The sequence below is a fragment of the Humulus lupulus genome, chromosome X, assembly GCF_963169125.1.
Source record: "Humulus lupulus chromosome X, drHumLupu1.1, whole genome shotgun sequence".
In the NCBI taxonomy this organism is placed as follows: Eukaryota; Viridiplantae; Streptophyta; class Magnoliopsida; order Rosales; family Cannabaceae; genus Humulus; species Humulus lupulus.
Window position 1 is genome coordinate 67,504,957 of NC_084802.1, and position 20,440 is coordinate 67,525,396.

The following is a 20,440-nucleotide window of genomic DNA, read 5'->3' on the forward strand; positions in this document are numbered from 1 at the left end:
AGGAGCTGGGGGAAAGCGAGGAGGGGGTGCAGCCGGACCCCTCTTCTCCGGAGCTACGGCGGGCAGAGCTCCCAGGCCTGAGCCTTTCCCTTTAGCCGGGGATTTGAAAGCAATCACGGCCGAGGGGGGCGTTTTCTTTGAAGTGGGCCGAAGTTTCTTAACAAGGGAACCCTCACTGGATCTCCCTTCCTGGAACATCGAGCGGATGTCAGGTTCCCCTCGCTGTGCCATCTCCTCACCTGAAAAAGAATGGGAAATGCGCTAAGTATGAATATATGTTCATCAGTTTACCCAGAAAAATACCTACAAAGTAACAAAAAATCCTACCCTCTGAGCTAGAGGAGGAGTCTATTTCCATGACCTCCGGCCTCAGAACTGCTGTAGGGGAAGGAGAGTCTAAGTCAACCACTTCTTGGATTAGGGGAGGTTCCGAGTCAGGATCTATCTCAGGACTGGACTCCTCTACGTATTGTCTAAGTCCTGGGGCAACTACACCCTTGAGAAGGGAGGGCCACGACCTAAGGTTGGTCCCATACTCCTCAAAGAAGGCCGACCTAAAAGACAAGGTGTTGTCTACTACTACGGTGCCCCTAGGACGGCCTATGTCATGACGTAGTACTAATTGATCTACGCACTAGAGCAAGGTTATATTATGGTCAGGGTCATTTTGGTGACGATGTACGAGCTGGTTTGGGTTAAACCTAACTAGCCTAAGGTTTGCGGCAGCCCTGTCTAGGTCCCAAAAAGGGTATGGGTTACCTTGGCCGGAGGGAGCGGATGCTGCCCCCGATTGAGCTTGTTCCACATCAGGTTCCCGAGCGATCTCAGGAGCTCGCCTCTTTTGCACAAGAGGCACCTCGAGCTCTTCTTCCTGCTCGTTGCCGACGTCGACCGCGGCACCTCCCTCGGGGATGGGTGCCAGCTCATGAGCTACTGTGTGAGTAGCTCGCGTCCTCCTCAAGGCCAGAGTCTGGCCTACAGAGATTAACTTACACGCCAACATTGTGTCATCAGACACGAGCTGGCAGTAATCCTTCTCACTAGGTGAAAGCCCCGCCAGGGTATCATATTGACCACCAAGGGTCTCTAATCTGGCTGTCCATGCAAAAATGGTTGCACGATGATGCTCCAATCAGTATACATGAGGAGAATCTAAGAATAAAAAATAATAATAATTTCGCGAGCTGAGAATAGAAAGGAAACTTACGAGGACGGTTGAAGTAACGGTATTCGCAATTGCGAAACCCATTTGACATAAAGAACTGATCTTTGAAGTCGTTGGGATGGCTGGGCAGTTCGATGACTGTGGGTGAATTTGGGAAGTGGGTCAGATAGTAGAACCCATCTCCTCGTCCCCATTAATCTGGGCTGGCCTTGAGGCAGAAGAAATAAAGGATATCTGCAAGGGTGGGGACCTCCCACATCTGCTTCAAAAAGAGATACCTCAGCCCGACCAGTAGACGATAGGAGTTCGAGGGAAGTTGAAATGGTGCCAACCTCACATAATTGGGGAAGTCCGCGAAGTACTAGTCGAGGGGGAGAAAGGCATCAACCTTTAAGTGTTCATCACTCCAGGCCGCGAAATCGTCCTGGAGTGGTGCACAGCTCCGCTCCCCCTCACAGGGAGGTTGGGCGATGAGAGCCCCCATCCCAGCCTCGATGTTATGGGACAGCAGGATCTTGCTGACCCTTCCTTGGGTCGTTATCTTGGAGACAATCCTTTCGACCTCGAAAAAGGCATCAGGAGCGATCGCGACCTCCTTCTCCACCACGGGGCCGAACACAGGTAGGAGGAATCAGGGACAACCTCCTTTCCCTTGCAAGATTGCTGGTACGAAGAGCCAGCTACGTTATTCTTGGATGCACCTTTCTTGGGTGCCATCATCTCGCCTATCGAATAAGAACGACAGAGTTTTTAGTGGGTGACATAGAATTTTTTGAATAGGAGAAATAACAAAGGTCAGGGGTCCTAACACGCGAGCTGATGCAATATCAGCCCGTGTGATGCCACGCGTTGCCTATGCTACGCGCCTAGGTTTTCCAACAGACCCTTGATATTCAGGGATCCGTGTGTCAGAAGAGTCAGGCCATTACTTACCTTGGGGAAAGGGTTTTAAAGAAAAATCGCCTAAGAAACGTGACCCCTAAGCTACCCGGTTTTATACCCTAAAAACCTCTCGTCTTCCATATCCTGAATGGGTATTTCCTAAACTTACCCAGAAATTACCTAGTTATGAACATCACAATCCTAGGAATGTTTTAGGATCTACTCAATATGCCTAAAATCGAAACCTATGCACCAAAGTTATTTAGGAACAACCTACTGTTGGTGACTATAAAGTGCAGATTCACATGACAAAGAAAAAGGAAGAAAATTGAAACACACGAAAAATAGGAAACTTACAGTATGTTCTTCAAACGAAAGTTGAAAGCAATGTAGAAGAAGGACTCCTGGGGAAATCCTTGATGACTGGGTTTCCGAGGGTTTTTTGTGGCGAGATTATGGGGATTTCTGGGATTTTAATCAGAAGAAGAAGAAAAGTTTTTGAAGCTCGGAAGAAAGAAAATGAAGAAAAATTTCGAATGAAAGGTGATGGGTACTGAAAATTGCCACCCCTATTTACACGTAAAAGGCATAAGGAAACGAGGACCGTTCGATCAAGTTAATGCGAGATACAAGGGTCATTATTCGAAAGATGAAACGACGACAAAAAGGTGGCCAGGCCATTTAATACAATCCTCGAAACCTGAATAGACGCCAATCACGGCATTCCACGTGTCTAGTACTCAAATAATGAGCAGGGCCTGGATAATCGCAATGGAAGTTTAAAAGTCCCTGACATGAAAGTCAGAAGTGACGTCATAGAACACGAGCAAGGACTTGGGGGGAAAATGTACGCCTTGAAAATCAGCACGTATCTTTTTAGGCAGCTCGGGTACAGCTAGCTAGCAAAAGGCTATAATCGATGTTCCACGTGTTCATTTTTCATCCAGGGGAATTTAGCACGATTCCCTAGATAAATAGCTCGAGCTGATGAGTTCAAAGCAACATACTGCCTGGAACCATTTGTGGAGTATAGCACCAGAAGGCACGAGCTGACGTTACGCTAGCTCGTGGTACGCCAGAGGTCTGACGTACTCCAGGATCTTTATAAAGTTGACCATGCAATATAGACGTGCGTAAATAGACATCACGTGTCTGTTTATTCCTGAATTCCCGGATACGCAATATAAATGTGCATGACTAGACATCACACGCCTGATTTAGACCATGCAATCCATGATCTATTTTACCTAATGATTAGACCACACTTCAATATAAAATGTAAATGTTAGTCATTAGTGTCACAAGATGATGTGAGGGATCAAGGGATCATGGGATGACCCCAACACCTACCCAGGGATCATTCTCCTATAAATACTAAGACCTTGGATAGAAAAGGGGTTGGGTTTTCTCTGTGTAATGCAAATATTCTGTCAAAATAGAGAGAGTCATACAGTAATAATATTGACTCATGGACTAGGGGGATTTTAACCTCCGAACCACGTAAAAAGGAACGAGTGTTCTTACTATATCATTCTAAGTAGCTTGAAGAATGATTATTCTCCTTACGGTTTATCCTTAAGCACTAGTTCATTCCAGCTAATTTTCGTAATACACTGTTGGCGAAAAACTGCGTCAACAGTTAGGGACATAGCTTAACATATATTGAATCTATACCTTCTTATAGATTGAATGATGGTTCCCTATTGGGTTGGCTTTTGGAACTGAAAAGTTTATTGACGTCAAATTCATAATCAGATTATGAATTAATCTTCACTAGTAAAATCAATGGTACACTAGGAATCAAGATATAATTAAAATGGTAAAACGATAATTTTATTCCCACTTAATTATGAATCATCAATAGAGGATTAATTTGTATGTAATGATTATACCAATGGACACTTTATGGTTACAATAAAGTACTCAGTAAATATATGTCTTTAATTCTCAAGAGTGCAGTCTCATATATATAGTGGAATAATCATGAGATTAATAAATATGATTATTGAATCAAAGAGTTTTGGTTAATAATATTTTTTTTATTGGAGCTTGGAATGATTGGTCCATAGGTCCCCGAGGTGGCTCTAGCAACAATATTCAAGGTAAGAGTTGATACAATGGTCAAACTGTGAATGGGCTATTTGAGAGAATATTTATTCTTCAGAATAAATGTGCAATAATGTGATAATTGAAGTTGCACAATTTATTATTGCATTTGTGCAATTTTCGAAATTGTTTATAAATAAAAAAAATTAATTTTAATAAATTATTTTATTTAAATGTGAAAGGATAAATATGGATAGTCAAAATTGGTTTTGATTATTATATTTATTTAATTAATAATAAGATGATAATGGAAATTCAAATTTTGAATTTTGAAATTTTAGTTGTTATCTTTTCCTTAAGAAGATGATACCTTATTTGAATTTATAATTATTAATTAATTAAAATAAAAATGCATGAAAAAATCAAATCCCATTTTCCAGGGAAGTGCTACATGCATAGGGCTTCTTGGACTGCCCTATGCGTGTACCATTACTGATGGTGATCAATTATTAGTTTTTATTTTTATTTAATTAATTAATAAAATATTTTGAAAAAGGTTTTAAAATAGAATGTAAGACTTTGTCTTTAATCATTATTATTATTAAGGATGATCAATTTTTATTTATTTATTTATTATTATTATGATAATGACTATATATTCTATATGATAGAAAATAGAAATACATAAGTTTTTACCCAAAGAAGAAAAACTATCATTTTTTTCACACAAAAGAAAAAACCTTTCTCTCTAGCCTATAATCAAAAGTCTTATGTGTTGAGAATACTTTTGATTCACAAATATTGATTCGTGTTCTCTATGTGCCCACCCACATCTTGAGGTGTAGAGAATGTCTTGGAAGATCTAGGTGTGAGTACTCTAGCGAGGATAGGAAGATCGAAAGATATACGAAAAGATTCAAGGATTCTTGATAGGCTACAAGAGGTAAATCAATTTGTATTATTTTTATATATATATTATATTGATTTACATATTGCATATTAAAGGATCCTCATATAAAGTTGTTTATATGAAAAAAATTTGTTGTATACAATACTACTATTACTGTAATTTTCGCTACGCACTAGGAACTGTTCCTAACAGCCCGCATCTGGTGGGAGGTTGTATCTTAAACCCAGAATGTCGCGGTACTGAGTTGGAACGAGTTTAAGAATTTATTCAATGAAAAATACTACAATGATGCAGTTCGGACTGCGAAGGCAGATGAGTTCACCAGATTGGTTCAGGGCAACATGATTGTGACTGAGTATGCCCTGAAGTTCGACTGGTTAGCCAAGTTTGCACCTGACTTGGTGCTAACCGGCACTGCCAAGAAATATAGGTTTATTCGAGGATTGAACCCCATGATAGCATGGGATGTCATAATTACTTTAGTGCCTGGAGTCACCACATATGCTCGAGTAGTTGAGAAGGCCCTTACTACTGAGGGTGCAGAGGATAAGATCTGGCGAGAGAGCGCAGTGAGGCGTGATGCCAGGAGGGTGGTACCTCCATTTATGGGATCTGATAGGGGCGAAGGCCCTAGTGACCAGAAGAGGAAGACCCCATACACTTCTACACTTTCAGGCCCAGACAAGATGGTTCAGGGTACTCAAGGTGGCCGCCAGGGCGATAATGAGATCTAGAGAAGTTATTTAGAGTGCGCCAGGTGTAAGAGGCACCATTTGGGAGAATGTCGTGCTAAGGCTTGATTCTTGTGCGGGGTAGTGTGGCAGTTTAGGAAAGACTGCCCGGAGCTGAAGAAAGATGAGCAAAAGAAGGGCGACAGTCTGACTCCAGCCCGAGTATTTGCACTGACCCAGTTAGAGGCCGAGGCTAGTCCCTCGATTGTGACAGGCCAGATTTCTAGCGCTGGCTCTACTTAGACTGTATTGATTGATTCTGGTGTTACACATTCCTTTGTATCTAGTAGAGTGATTGATAGATTGTGTAGACCTTGTAATTTATATGTTGTGGTGTTTGAGACTTTGTTGCCTAATGGGGAGTTGGTAGTTTCTAGGAGGTGGATTAGATCTCTACTAGTAGAGATTGATAGTAGGGAGTTTTCAGTGAACTTGGTTGAGCTAGCTATGGAGGACTTCGATATGATTTTGGGTATGGGTTGGTTTGCCAAGTATGGGGCGATTATTGATTGTAAAAGGAGGATGGTGACTTTTGAGTCTGAGGGAGATGACCCGTTTATGTTTGTGGGCACTGTGAACGGGCCTCGCATTCCTATGATCTCGGCAATGCAGGCTAGAGACCTATTGCAAGGAGGTTGCATATGATTCATAGCTAGTGTAGTGGATACCACCAGGGATGTGCCAGTCAGGCCGGCAGAGACCAGATTGGTTTATGAGTTCCTAGCTGTGTTTCCAGAGGATATTCCAGGGCTGCCACCGCATCGAGAGATCGCGTTTGTCATTGAGTTAGCGCCAGAGATAGAACCAGTGTTTAGAGCACCATACAGAATGACTCTAGTAGAATTGAAGGTACCATTACAAGAGTTACTTGATTTGGGATTCATTAGATCCAATTTTTCACCGTGGGGTGTGCCTGTGTTATTTGTTAAGAAGAATAATGGGACGTTGAGAATGTGCATTGACTATAGGGAGTTGAACAAGCTGACTATTAAGAACAAGTATCCATTGCTGATGATTGATGACTTGTTTGACCAGTTGCAAGGTAAGACAATATTTTTAAAGATTGATCTTCGATCTGGTTATCACCAGTTGAGGATCAAAGATGAGGATATTCCGAAGACAACTTTTCGCACGAGGTATGGGTATTATGAATTCTTGGTTATGTCATTCTGATTGACCAATCCCCCAGCAATATTCATGGACCCAATGAATAGAGTGTCCAAGGACTATTTGGACAAATTTGTGATTTTCTTCATCGATGATACACTAGTTTACTCTCAGACAGAGGTAGAGCATGAGTAGCGCCTCTAATTAGTACTACAAAGGTTGAGGGAGCACAAGTTGTATGCTAAGTTTAACAAGTGTGAGTTCTGGTTACCTCAGGTGACCTTCCTTGGTCACCTTGTCATAAGGATGGAAATCATGGTGGATCCAGCCAAGATCGAGGCAATGAGAGATTGGCCAAGGCCCAAGAGTGCCACAGAGATTAGAAGTTTCCTGGGTTTAGCGAGATACTATCGGTGTTTTGTTGAAGGGTTCTCAAGGATTGCAATGCCACTAACAGAGTTGACACGTAAGAACTTGAAGTTCGTTTGGTCTGACAGATGTGAGAACAATTTTCAAGAGTTGAAACGGCTGTTGATCACTGGTCCGGTGTTGAGTCTTCCTTCAGATCAGGGGAAATTTGTGGTTTACTGCAATGCATCCAAGCATGGGTTAGGTTGCATTGTGATGCAGGCTTGTAAGGTAGTTGCCTATGCCTCAAGATAGTTGAAGGAATATGAATAGTGGTACCCTACTCATGATCTAGAGTTGGTGGCAGCGGTATTCACATTGAAGGTGTGGCGACACTATGTATTAGGAAAAGTGCGAGATTTATACTGATCATAAAAGTTTGAAATACTTTTTCACACAGAAGGATCTGAATATGAGGCAGAGACGTTGGTTAGAGTTGGTAAATGAATATGATTGTGAGATCCATTATCATCCAGGGAAAGCCAATGTAGAAGCATATGCTTTGAGTTGGAGAGGTCCATGACAGGTGTATAGCTTAAAGCAGATATCCAGAGAATTGACAGAGGATATGACCAGAGCTGGGATAGAGTTCATTGTGGGTAGATTGGCCAACATTAGGCTTCAATCTACGCTCCTTGAGAAAGTAAGAGAAGCTTAGATGAATGATCCTCAGTTAGAAAATCACCAGGAGGACGTCCTAGATGGAGTGGCTAAGGACTTTACCATTGTTGAGATAGGTATGTTGAGATACAAGGATCAAATTTGTGTTCCGATGGATGTTGGTATTAGATGAGAGATTTTGGATGAGTCTCATACCACTCCTTATTCATTGCACCCAGGCACGAAAAAGATGTATCAAGATCTGAAATCCTTGTATTGGTGGCCAGGAATGAAGAGATATGTAGTGGAGTATGTGGCAAAGTGGCCAACCTATCAGCAAGTGATGGATGAACACCGGAGGCCAGCTGGGTTGTTACAGCCTTTAGGTATTCCTGAGTGGAAGAGGGAATACATCACTATGGATTTTGTGGCGGGCTTGCCTAGAACAGCGGGGCAACATGACATGGTATGAGTGATTATAGACAGATACACCAAGTCAGCCCATTTTCTTCATGTGAGGACAGATTATATAGTAGATCAGTATGCTGAGTTGTATGTCAGGGAGATTGTACATCTCCATGGGGCTCTAAAGTCTATAGTATCGGATCGAGATCCCACTTTTACTTCCAAGTTTTGGGGAAGCCTGCAGAAGGCTACGTGTACTTAGTTGAAGTTTAGCACAATATTGTTGGTAACTGGTTTACCATGTGCGCAACGGAAAGCACGGGGTGTTGGGCCCAGAGATTTCAATTTTTTTTTATTTAAACAAACTTTAAATAATCAGATCTATTAACATGCAAAACATTAATCATAGAGAAATAAAAAGATGATGATTTACCAGTTGAAGAACTATCAAGAATCCTCGCTATCTTTTTTTTTTATCTCCAACAGACATCCAATCCAAAGCAGTTCTTCAAATACTTACACAAAGATCTTACAAATTGTATCTCTACACCTCAAGACGTGTGTGGACACGTAGAGTAATGGTAGGGAAAAATTTATGATTCACAAGATATTCTCAACACGTGAGATCTTAGAATATTAGGCTTGAGACAATTTTCAGGGATAGAGAAAAATAATACAATCTATTTTTATCTGTGTGAAAAGTATATTATTCTCTTTCAAAAGTTAAGTAAAATTATTTCCATCAGATAGATTTATAAAATAATTAATTAAAATTTTAAAATCCAAAATTTAAATTATAAATCAATTATTAAATAATTAAATAAATAAAAGAAATATCCAAGACCCGTTCTTGGACCTTGTTACACGCCAAGTACATTGCATGTACTCTAGTTGGCGTGTAACGTATCCTTGATTTCAGGGATGTGTTCCAACTATTTTCTTTTAATTATTATTTATTCAAAAATATCTAAACATGATAACTTATTTATCAGATTAATTAAAGAATAAATATCATTTTAAATTCAAATCCAATTTGAATTATCAGAAATATATTTTCACATTATTTAAATAAATAAAGTTAATTATCTCAATTATTTAAATATTATTTTCGAAAATACCATTTTATTTAAAAAATAATTTTTCAAAAAATATAATTAATTAATTAATTAATTTGTCTCTATTACTGTTGATCCTGATTTTGGTCAACTGACACGGAGTAAAAAATGCTTGATGTGGACAGATTGTTAGAATGAATATAATGACAAAAACAGTAAACCACACAAGAATTTATAGTGGTTCAGCCCCAGAAACTGGTAATAACCTACGTTCACTTGAGCTATTATTGATATGTGATTCAAAGGAGCGATCAAAGAATTAGGGTTCTATGAGTTTCACCAACCTCTGAAGAATAAACAATATATCACAATGTACTAGCTCTAATTCTCTCGTAAATCTATACTCTCAAGTCAGCAAAAAGCCAAAAAAGTCCCCTCCTTGAACTATCTTTATCTATTTATACGCTCAAGGAGGATTACATCAATTTGTTACAGATATTCTCTCCTAATTAATCGGATCATCAGGAATTATTGGAGACAATCTCGGGATTGACTTAGATCTTTACAAAATTATCTTGAAATATGCGGAGTGTACGACCAGGCTGGTCGTAAGAAAAACTCAACCGTTATGCATGCAATATCTTACTGGTCGATACTCTAACAGAACTTTGCCAGGTGTCAGCCACGTGTCCAGAAATCACCTGCCACGTCATCCGTGTCTGTTTTTTGGATAACAATTACATATTTGACCCTGAAGAACAAATTTCTTCCAAATATGACATTTTCTTGATTTTTCTTAATTTCAACTCTTACTTTGAATAATGTTGATAGAGTTATCTCAGTATGGACCTACAATTTCAAGCTCCAATAAATTTAGATTATTAATTAAATCTCTTTAATATAATAACCTTAATTTATTAACTTCAATATTAGTCCAATAAAAGTATGAAATTGCATCTTATAATTATAAACATTTATTTATTGAGTACTTTTAAATATATAAAAGTGTCCATCGATTTAATCACTACATACAAATCAATCATCTATTAATGATTCATAATTAAAGTCAGAATTAATCACTGTTTAACCTCTTTAATTATATCTTGTTTCCTTAAGTACCATTAACTTTTCTAGTGAGGATTAATTCATAAAATGATTCATGAATTTGAGCTCAATAACCTTTCAGTTCCAAAAGTCAACCCTTAAGAGAAACATTATTCAATTCCTCTCAAAAAGGTATAGATTCCATATTTGTATATTATGTCCCCATCCATTTACATCAATGAGTTCCCAAAACAAAAAAATTTCTGCCTGATCATTCTGACAAACGATTACGAGTGACTAAAAGAACTCATATGACATAAACAAGAGTGTATAATAACTTTAGGATTAAGATCAATTTTTATATGATCATCTTATTGATATGTTTAATTAATACTTATAAAGTAAACGATATTATTAAGTATTAATAACATATTGGGTCCTATTCATGTATAACCTATTTATACAAAGTACATCCACTAAGATGTCCTACTACATCAGTAATCCAGATCTAGATTACATGTATTCATAATACTAGTGAACCGTACTTACAGTATTTATTCCAAAGATTCCATATAACTTTGTTTTACTGTGAACTGTTTAAATTTGTTCCCTATAATATTAATCCTCTCGTACCAGTACAAGATTGTAGTCACAATAACGAATTTGAAAATTTTCTGATATTCATATAATATTATTTTAATAATAATAATAATAAACAAACAATATATGCAAAAATTCATTTCATAAAACATTGTTCAAAACATATGCTTTAAAGGACACTAATCTCAACAAGCATATTATCATCAAACAGATAGACAATCTGAGAGGATGATTCGGATATTGGAGGACATGCTTAGGGCATGTGTATTAGATTTTGAGGGGTCCTGGATTAAGTATCTCTCCTTGATTGAGTTTTCCTACAACAACAGTTATTAGTCAACGATTGGAGTGTCTCCATGCAAGATGTTGTATGGTAGGAAGTGTAGATCACTCATTCATTGTGATGAAATGGGTGAGAGGAAATACATGGGTTCTGAAGCGGTGTAGAGGACCAGTGAGAAGATTAAAGCTCGCATGCTAGCCTCACAGAGTAAACAGAAAAGCTATGCTGATCCTAAGCATAGGAACGTGGAGTTCCAAGTTGAGGGCCAAATCTTCCTCCGAGTTTCACCATTGAGAGGAGTGTAACGATTTAGGAAAAAGGGCAAGTTGAGCCCTAGGTTTGTAGGACCTTTTGAGATCCTGAAAATGATTGGGCAGCCTATAGATTGGCTGTGCCTCTAGCTTTGTCAGGAGTACATAACGTGTTTCACATGTCGATGCTTAAGAGGAATGTATCAAATAAGACTCATGTGTTGAGCTATGAGGATCTGAAGTTATAGAAAAATTTATCCTATGAGGACCAGCCAGTCCAGATTTTGGATAGAAATGACAGGGTCTTGAGGATCAAGACTATTCATTTAGTTAAAGTACTATGGAGGAACAACAAGGTCGAGGAAGCGACTTGAGAGCTAGAGTCAGATCTGCGGGATCTATATCCCGAATTGTTCAGGTAAATTTCAATGATGAAATTTCTATTTGGAGGGGATAGTTGTAGTGTCCCAGAACTCCTAATAAGGATTAGTATGTTGATTAGTGTGCTAGGATGTCATAACTGAGATTTTTGGTGAATTATATGATTTTAATTATATATATGTGATTATGTGGATTATATGAGTTATATTATGATATGACTGTTTATACATATTTACATGTATTAAATGTGCTTAAAGACTTGCTTTTGTTAAAAATGACATTTTCGTAATTTTAACCTGCTAAGGGTATAACTGTAATTTTGTATGCTATGGGTTTGAGACCACATTATTATGTGGATATATTCGAGATATTCGGCACGAATCGATCCTTTTGAGAAAATTGGTGGAAAAGTCACAACGATGATTAATTCACAGCTCGAGGTGAGCCTAGGGGTATTTTGATAATTTGGCAAATTACTGTAATTTATTGGTAAATGGAATTATTTGGGATAAATATTTGGGTTTAGTGGATTAATGGATTGAATTTGGAAGTAGTGGTAAAATTTGTGGTTTAGTGGGGATTTAGGCAAAATGACCACATTGCCCTTGGGGTGTGTTAAAGGATTACTTTAATGGAGGGGTAAGATGGTCTTTTGACCCTAAGAATAGACTAAGTGGCTAAGTATTACAACAACCTTATCTCTCATTCACGTTCTCTCATTCTTTCCCTCTTCTAATTTATTCTTCAATTTCCCTCACAACCAAGTTTCAAAGTTTTGTCCAGCACATTAGAGTTCTTTGAGGATTTTAAAGGGAAATTAAGCTTCAAGAAGGAGACTTGCAGCTGTTAGAGGTCATCGTCACCATAGGAATCCAAAGGGAAATCACAGCAAAAAGAGTATGAGTTTACTATTTATTGTACTTCATGTGTTCTTGAAGAAGCTGGGAAACTTTGTTTGAAATTTTTGAATTTAGGAGCCTAGGTGGTTTAGATATATGTGTTGATGGTAGGAATTGGCTTGTAAACTGATGTTGTTGCTTGAATTCCCATTGAAAGTGTGTTTTGTGTTGAATTTTAGGTTTGAGGAAGAATTTAGAGGTTTTGATCTAAGTGGTGGAATTGTGGTTTGAAACTTGAATTGGGCATTGGGTTATTGTTGTTAGATGCCTAGAGGTTGTATGCTTGTTTTGGGTACTTAATTATGAGCATATTGCAGCTTTGGGTCAGATTTTCCAAGTTTGGGTTGGAGAAAACGCAGAAAAAGACACCCGGAACTCTGAGTTCATGTTGTGGTGCCCCTGCGCCAGAGGTGGGCGCCCCTATGCTGAAGCATGGGAATTTTTGGGTGTCTCTGTGCTTATGGGCGCCCCTGCGCTAGGGGGTGGCGCCCTGCACGGTCACCATTTCATAATATGATTTTTTTTTAGGTTTCGGGAAAAGCTTGGGGGCTCAGGGGACGGTTCCATCACCCGGATTGGTGGAATTGGAAGTCCCAAGAGCTAGGGAATAATCATGAAGTCTTTATACGCGATTAGTTCTTAATGAGGGTAATGTTTATGTTGTGACTAGATTAACCGCAAGGCTCGGAAAAAAGGATCGTGCTCGGGGTCGTACCACTACTTACACAGGACTCGAGGTAAGAAAATTGGTACTTGCACCAAGATTAGGGCATGGGCCCCGGTTATCGAACGTTGTTATAACCATGCTTTGTATATATGTTTAAATGTGAACGTCTTTGGACTATGTCTGCATGTGTTGTATTGGTGGTTCATATTTGTTTGTAATTGTCTGGAAATGTTCAACTAACGAGTCGTACTCGACAATAAGCATGTGTAATGTAGGTCGTTATGGCAGGACCACTCCAGGAGTGCGACATGCGCTCGTTCGACATAGAGGCCACATAAATGAATCATATGCTTGCTTAAGTTTGATTATAATTGCAAAGCATGCTGTTTATGATTTTTATTCTGTTGATTATCCTTTTCTATTTAAATGAAGTTTTCTTGCTGGGTCTTGGCTCACGGGTGCTATGTGATGTAGGTAAGGGCAAAGAAAAGCTGAACGAGCCATGAGTTGGAGAGCTCTAGGGGCGGTGTGTACATATGCAACTTGCTCGACCGCCACGACCGAGATTACTTTGGAGGAACTAGGGTTATACCCTGTTTTGCCGCTTAGGCTGGCCAACTTTTAATGAAAAATATTACTTCTTTGACCAAAATTTTTAATACCTAAACCATTAGTTAACTTTAATTATATGTTTAAGTCCAAATGACTCGCTTAACGAGTTAAACACTATTTTAAACACATAGTGTAACGACCCTGAATTAGTAGGGCATTACAACAACCCTTAAAGCAACCATTGAAACCTCTCCGCAACCCTAAATATCAACATGTTAAGAAACTCATGAAGCTCTAAAACAACCTTATATAACAACATATAAAACAACCTTTAAGCAACATGTTCACCAACTCACATTCCTTATAATCAACATATACATCAATACTTAAAAATACTTTAGCAACCCTTGAAACCCCTCAGCAACCCTATATATCAATATGTTAAGAAACCCATAAAACTCTAAAACAACCTCATATAGCAAAATATAAAGCAACCCTTGGTCAACGTGTTCATCAACTCACAATCTTTATAAACAACATATATAACAACCCTTAAAACTACTTAGAATCCCTTAAAGCAATCCTTGAAACCCCTTAGCTACCATATATAGCAACCACTTAAGAAACCCATGAAATTCCGTTCGTTAAAGATTCTTATTCGTCTCGTAGTTTCTATTTTTTTTTGGTAAATCAACTAGCTTGTATTATGCACAACAAATTACAAACACCAATCAATTAAAGTATGGATGAATACTATCGAGGAATAGATGTTCTGAATTAAGTAATTTAAGTTAATTTTCTAAAGGAACCCATAAAACAATCTCCTTGAGAATAGTTATTTTGAAATTAATTATTTTTTAGTTGCTTTAAAAAGTTACAAAGAAAAGCAAGTATAGAATAAGAAAAATCTATAGTTCATAACATTTGCATAAAAGTTTATGTTTACAGAAGGTCCAGATTTTTGGATCAAGATACCATATACCATGGGCTTTATTTGAAATCACATTCACATAACATTGTTAAAAATTCCAAATATTAATTTTGGTTGCAAACTTGCAACAATTTGTGACTTTTAGTAAAAATTACCGCAAGAGGTACGACGATGAATGATCTCATTGCTTATTGTTGCTTGAATTGAAGTCACATTATACATATAGCTACTAAATAAAGGGTTGTGGCGCGTCTTCATTGTTTTTGAGTATCCTAAAGCTTTTAAAAACTATGGTCTAAAATGTCTTGCATGCTTGTGTTTTTGGCTTGTCTTGCTACATATAATGTCATATATTTTATGGTCATTATCAAGAGTTCCAACATTGTTCTGCTAACCATCAATGTTTTAGAATGGATGCCTTTATATCTAATTTCTCCCTGCCAAATTGACAAGATTAGAAATGAAGTTACAAGAGAATTCAAGTTTATGTATAGTTAAAATTATCACTCTCAAGTCTTCCTTGCACCTCTTGCATAACATGATTAACTCAAATAAGGATTTGATTAACCGAGAGAATTAAAGAAGCTCAGAAATTGAGTAACCTGAAATGGCTCCAATATATAAATACTAAATGCATATATAATTGAAAATAACCCTTACCCTTTTAACCATCATATTTTGCTCCATCTCTTGACATAAACCAGCAAGATCGTAAATATCTTGCATAAGAATATGGTGATCTCCTCCATATGGTTTCAACTCTAGAAGTTGCTTCACAACTCTCTACTGACAAACCAAAAAATCTAGGGTTTATGTCTTTAAACTCTGTATTTTAGTTCATTACTTGTTTGAACCATGTGTTTTGATAAATTACTTTTTGGATTATATATTTTATAAAATAGTTCAAATAGACTCATAAATCTGATTTTAATCAAAATTTTTTGAACAAAAATCACAAATAATTTATCAAACTAACAACTCAGAACAAAAATACAGTAATTCTGCCTAAGAACTGTGTTGTTATATTCAATTTTTTGTTCATCAAAATTAGGTTTAAGAGCCTATTTGAACAATTTTATAAAATATAGAGTCCAAAAAGTAATTTATTAAAACACAGAGTCCAAACAAATAATAAGTCAAAACTATGAATCTAAAAATGTATAAACTCAAAAATCAATACCCAAACTAGAACACGGTTACCAAATTTTGGCAATGGTGCGACAGGAACCTAGCGACATGTAGTGGCACCTTCTACTCCTTGACAAGAACCCAATACATGACCTCTCAAACTTTAAAGAAGAAGAGAACATGATTTTGAATAAAAAACTTTAACTTATGTAGTTTTAAATTAATTATTAATTTATTGTAAAAATGAATTGTAAGTTAAAAATATGTGCATTAACAAAAAAAATGCTCATTCCTTATTTGAATTTGAATTATAATTATTGTTATTTAAGTATTAACAAAGGAAGAATATCCCACTTTCGTGTTATTGTCGTTCACTAAATTTTGCCTCAACAAATTTTTTTGAACATAATAGATTGTACATTTAAGTATAACTAATGCAATAGATTATTATTATTATTTAAAAAAAAAAAAAGAATGCAATAAAATACCATAAGGTGCCCAAATGTCACTTCACATAAAACTAATAATTGAAGATTTTCAACACTATTTATTAAATTATAATAACTTCACTCAAATTTTAAATTTAACCATAAAAGTTCCCATGTTTAAAAATAAAATTGTCACCCCCCATGTTTTTTTTTAAGGGAATACCCCATTTATTTTTGGCCACCTCAAATGACCCTATTCCAACCCTCTTTAATTATATGGGGCCATACCCTCGTCCGAGCAATAACAGGAAAGGCGCAGTTGCTGTTCTTTAAATTAATTTCAAGTAGACGCTATATTATACATATATCTATATTTGTCCAATCAAATGGAAACGTGTGTTACACGCTCTCTCTACCTGTTGGCGTTGGGGGCAAAAATACCATTCCAAGTCCAATAAGCAATAAAAACCGGGAAAATTCTTTCCCACGGCATGCATGAAAAGCATACAATTAAAACTCACAATGAGGGTATAGGTGTGGGGTCCACTTAAATGCTTGTTACACTGAAAAGCAAACACACGAAATTACTAAAACACCCCCACTATGCACTAGACAATGTTTTCTTGCCCATACGTTAAATGATAAAGCAAGTAATTCAAAAGATTTAATAAAACGACAGCGTTCCGAGCTGGCCATGAAGATTATGTTGAGGACAATTTAGTCCAGATGAAAGTTTAACACTTAGCTCAAGAATCTGACGAGTGTCTGTTCACTCTTTGCGATACAACATTGTCTACTCTGACCAGCTTTCTTCGTTTTGTCTTTCCAGCACTTCCTCGTCTCTCTCTCTTCAGCAATCCAAATTCCAAACCCAGAACCAGAAGATTTCTTCATATTTTGAAAATCATTACTAGGAAGAAGAAGAAAAAATTCGAATATTTGTGTATCCAGCTTCAACTTCACCCATTTTAGGTCCCATCTCGTGTTGTTTCTTTTGTCTACTTGGTGGAAAAGCAGTGCTGGGGGAAAAAGTAGCAGAACACAACAAAAAAACAACGCAAGGAGAAAACCCTAAAACCCACCGCTAGTCTTTAATAGTAGGAACAAGAACTTTTTTGGGGTCAAAGTTTCATTCATTGGTTCCATTCTCACATTTTCTCTCTCTCTCTCCCAGACCACATTTTTGAGGAAAACAAAATAAAAACCCCATTTATGGTCTGAGCAAGAACTAGTTTGTACACTGCGCTTGGGAGAGAGAAACCAACCAAAGCCTCAGCAAGAATGGCGAATCCAAGACCCTTTTTGAATCTGAACAAAACCCAGTTCTTGTTTTTTTTTCTAAGTTTAGCTAATGTCGCTTTGGTGAGCTCCAAGTCCACCATCGAGCCCTGTTCCAACTCCGACTCATGCAACGCCATGCTCGGCTACACTGTCTACACCGAGCTCAAAGTCTCAGAGGTAGCTTCCCTCTTCCAAGTGGACCCCATTGCTATCCTCACCGCCAATGCCATCGACATTTCGTACCCCGATGTCGAGAACCACATTCTACCATCTCAGCTCTTCCTCAAAATCCCCATTACCTGTTCTTGCGTCGATGGGATCCGAAAATCTGTCTCGACCCATTACAAGACCCGACCCTCTGATTCTCTGTCGTCGATTGCTGATTCGGTTTATTCGGGTCTGGTCTCGGCGGATCAGATTAGGGAGGCTAATTCGATCTCCGACCCGTCTGTTCTCGATGTGGGACAGAACCTTGTGGTGCCTCTTCCTTGTACTTGTTTTAATGGCACCGATAACTCTTTGCCTGCTATTTACTTGTCTTATGTGGTCAAACCTGTGGACTCGCTGACAGCCATTGCTGCCAAGTATTCCACCACCATTACCGACTTGATGAATGTTAATGCCATGGGAAGTACCTCTATTAAGGCTGGTGACATACTTGCGGTTCCATTGCCTGGTGAGTTTTTTAGTTGGTTTATGAAGATTTTTGTGTGTTAAATGTGGATTTTGTCATTTTTCTTTTTTGGGTTTTGGTATTTGCAACTTGTTATGGTGAAGTGGTTTGATGTTTTATGATTTTGTCAAGCTTTTGTTTGTATTTCTCTGTTTTCAGATTTTGTTGTTGTTGTTTCAGTTTAGGGAAATTAACTTGCCTTGTGAATGGACATAGAAATTTGGTATTTCACTTTTTTGTTTTTGTAATTGTTGCAGCTTGTGCCTCAAACTTCCCCAAATACGCCTCAGATTTTGGCTTAATTGTTCCTAACGGGAGCTATGCCATTTCAGCAAGCCACTGTGTTCAGTGCAGTTGTGGACCAGGAAGTCTCAAGTAACTGAAGGACCTTATTTTTGCTTCTAATAAATTTTAGTACTTTATATTGCCTCTAAATTAAGTGTAAATAAACCTATTTTATATGTTTTTATGCAGTTTGTACTGCATGCCTGCTTCATTAGCGGTTTCATGTTCCAGTATGCAATGTAAAAACAGTAACCTTATGGTTGGAAATTCTACGATACAGCAGACTAGTGCTGGTTGCAACGTTAGTTCTTGTAATTATGGTGGTTTCGTAAATGGCACCATTGTCACAACGTATGCTATCTTTCAGAACTGTGCTAATTGCTCTCATTTGGATTTAGATTTGTATGGAATATACTTATAATTACTTTCTATTCTGCAGGCTTTCAACTTCTCTTCAACCTCGCTGCCCAGGTAAACATTCTGTCTATGCTAAGCTCGACAGAAGAATGTTTTTGTATAACGCATGAATATGAATGTGTATGTGGTTCTTTTTACTTTCTGAGAGATCTCAGGTCTTTTCGTTTTTGTCTCTCTCAAAACATTCGGTTAGTGTTCCGTCCCTTTTCAACTCATATCGCTAGTGAAGGTGATTAGCTATGGATTATTGGACATTTGGACCGACTAGTTTCTTAATTAGGTGCTAAACGACTGGTCTTGTTAAAACTCAGCAGATTTTGTTAAACGCTGTTAGTAAAAATTTGTTTGGAAATCAATGCACTGTTTCATTTTACATCATACATTTTTTTTATTAGTGTGCTATTAGCTCTTTATTTCAAATTAGTTTCTCATTCCTTGTTCTCTTTCTTTCGTTCCAAAACATGATCAAGCACTCTGTTTTAGATTAGTATCTCATAATTCGACTTCTTTACTTTGTTCTAAAACATGATTTCAGGTCCTCTAAAGTTTCCTCCACTTATAGCACCACCTTCATCGGTAATTAGAGATTCAATATTTGCACCATCACCTTCTCCTCAGTCTGATGTTGTTGGAGCGTTGACACCGAGGTCTTCATTAGTGCCAGCAACAGGTGGTTCTCTTCCAGGAATGGCTCCTATTGGTGGCCCTATGGGGAGTTCTTCCGACGCTTGTTCATTGGTGAACCCTTTAACTACTTCTGCAATTGCAACCTTTTTATTTTTCTCTTTCAAGCTCTTATTTGCCATCTTGTAATAGTTTTGCTTATTTTAGAAGCAAGGTTTTGTCCTGCGTGGTTTGCTTAATTTCTTTGTTTAGTTTCTTATTCTGTTGTATTTAACATTTGCTCTATTTATCTCAAACTGTTGAATTGAAACTTTGACAATTGGGGTATGTGGCTTATATTATGGGATTTTGGAGATTAGTGTTTTTGGTCTAGTAGTTCCCTCATTTTGTATTGCCAAAGGGTTGGTTGCATTGTTTTGGAGGGAATTATCTGGCATCACCTTTGTATGTCATTGCTATTCTCTGTTAAAATCTTATTATTGTAAAGGTGAGGGTCATCTCTTACAACTCATTTGCTATATATATATATATATGTCTATCATGATCATAAATTCATAGGCTCTATTATGGCATATTTTTGTAAATCAATTCCATATGTATGACATTGCTATTATTACGAGATTATCAATATATATAATATACATATTTATTTTTATTTTGTAATTTTTTTTATACTGTTTAACTTAT

At 37.6% G+C, this 20,440-nt stretch overlaps 2 protein-coding genes across 2 annotated transcripts; both read left to right on the forward strand.

The window, feature by feature from the left end:
- Positions 1-6,931: 6,931 nt before the first annotated feature.
- On the forward strand, positions 6,932-7,504 carry LOC133805920 (uncharacterized mitochondrial protein AtMg00860-like). Its single transcript, XM_062244067.1, has 2 exons — positions 6,932-7,021; positions 7,118-7,504. The coding sequence occupies exons 1-2, from the start codon at positions 6,932-6,934 to the stop codon at positions 7,502-7,504; spliced, it is 477 nt and encodes a 158-aa protein (XP_062100051.1).
- Positions 7,505-17,251: 9,747 nt separating this feature from the next.
- LOC133803555 (lysM domain-containing GPI-anchored protein 1-like) lies at positions 17,252-20,111 on the forward strand. Its single transcript, XM_062241640.1, has 5 exons — positions 17,252-18,430; positions 18,685-18,802; positions 18,902-19,063; positions 19,152-19,183; positions 19,665-20,111. The coding sequence occupies exons 1-5, from the start codon at positions 17,755-17,757 to the stop codon at positions 19,940-19,942; spliced, it is 1,266 nt and encodes a 421-aa protein (XP_062097624.1). The 5' UTR covers positions 17,252-17,754; the 3' UTR covers positions 19,943-20,111.
- Positions 20,112-20,440: the final 329 nt, after the last annotated feature.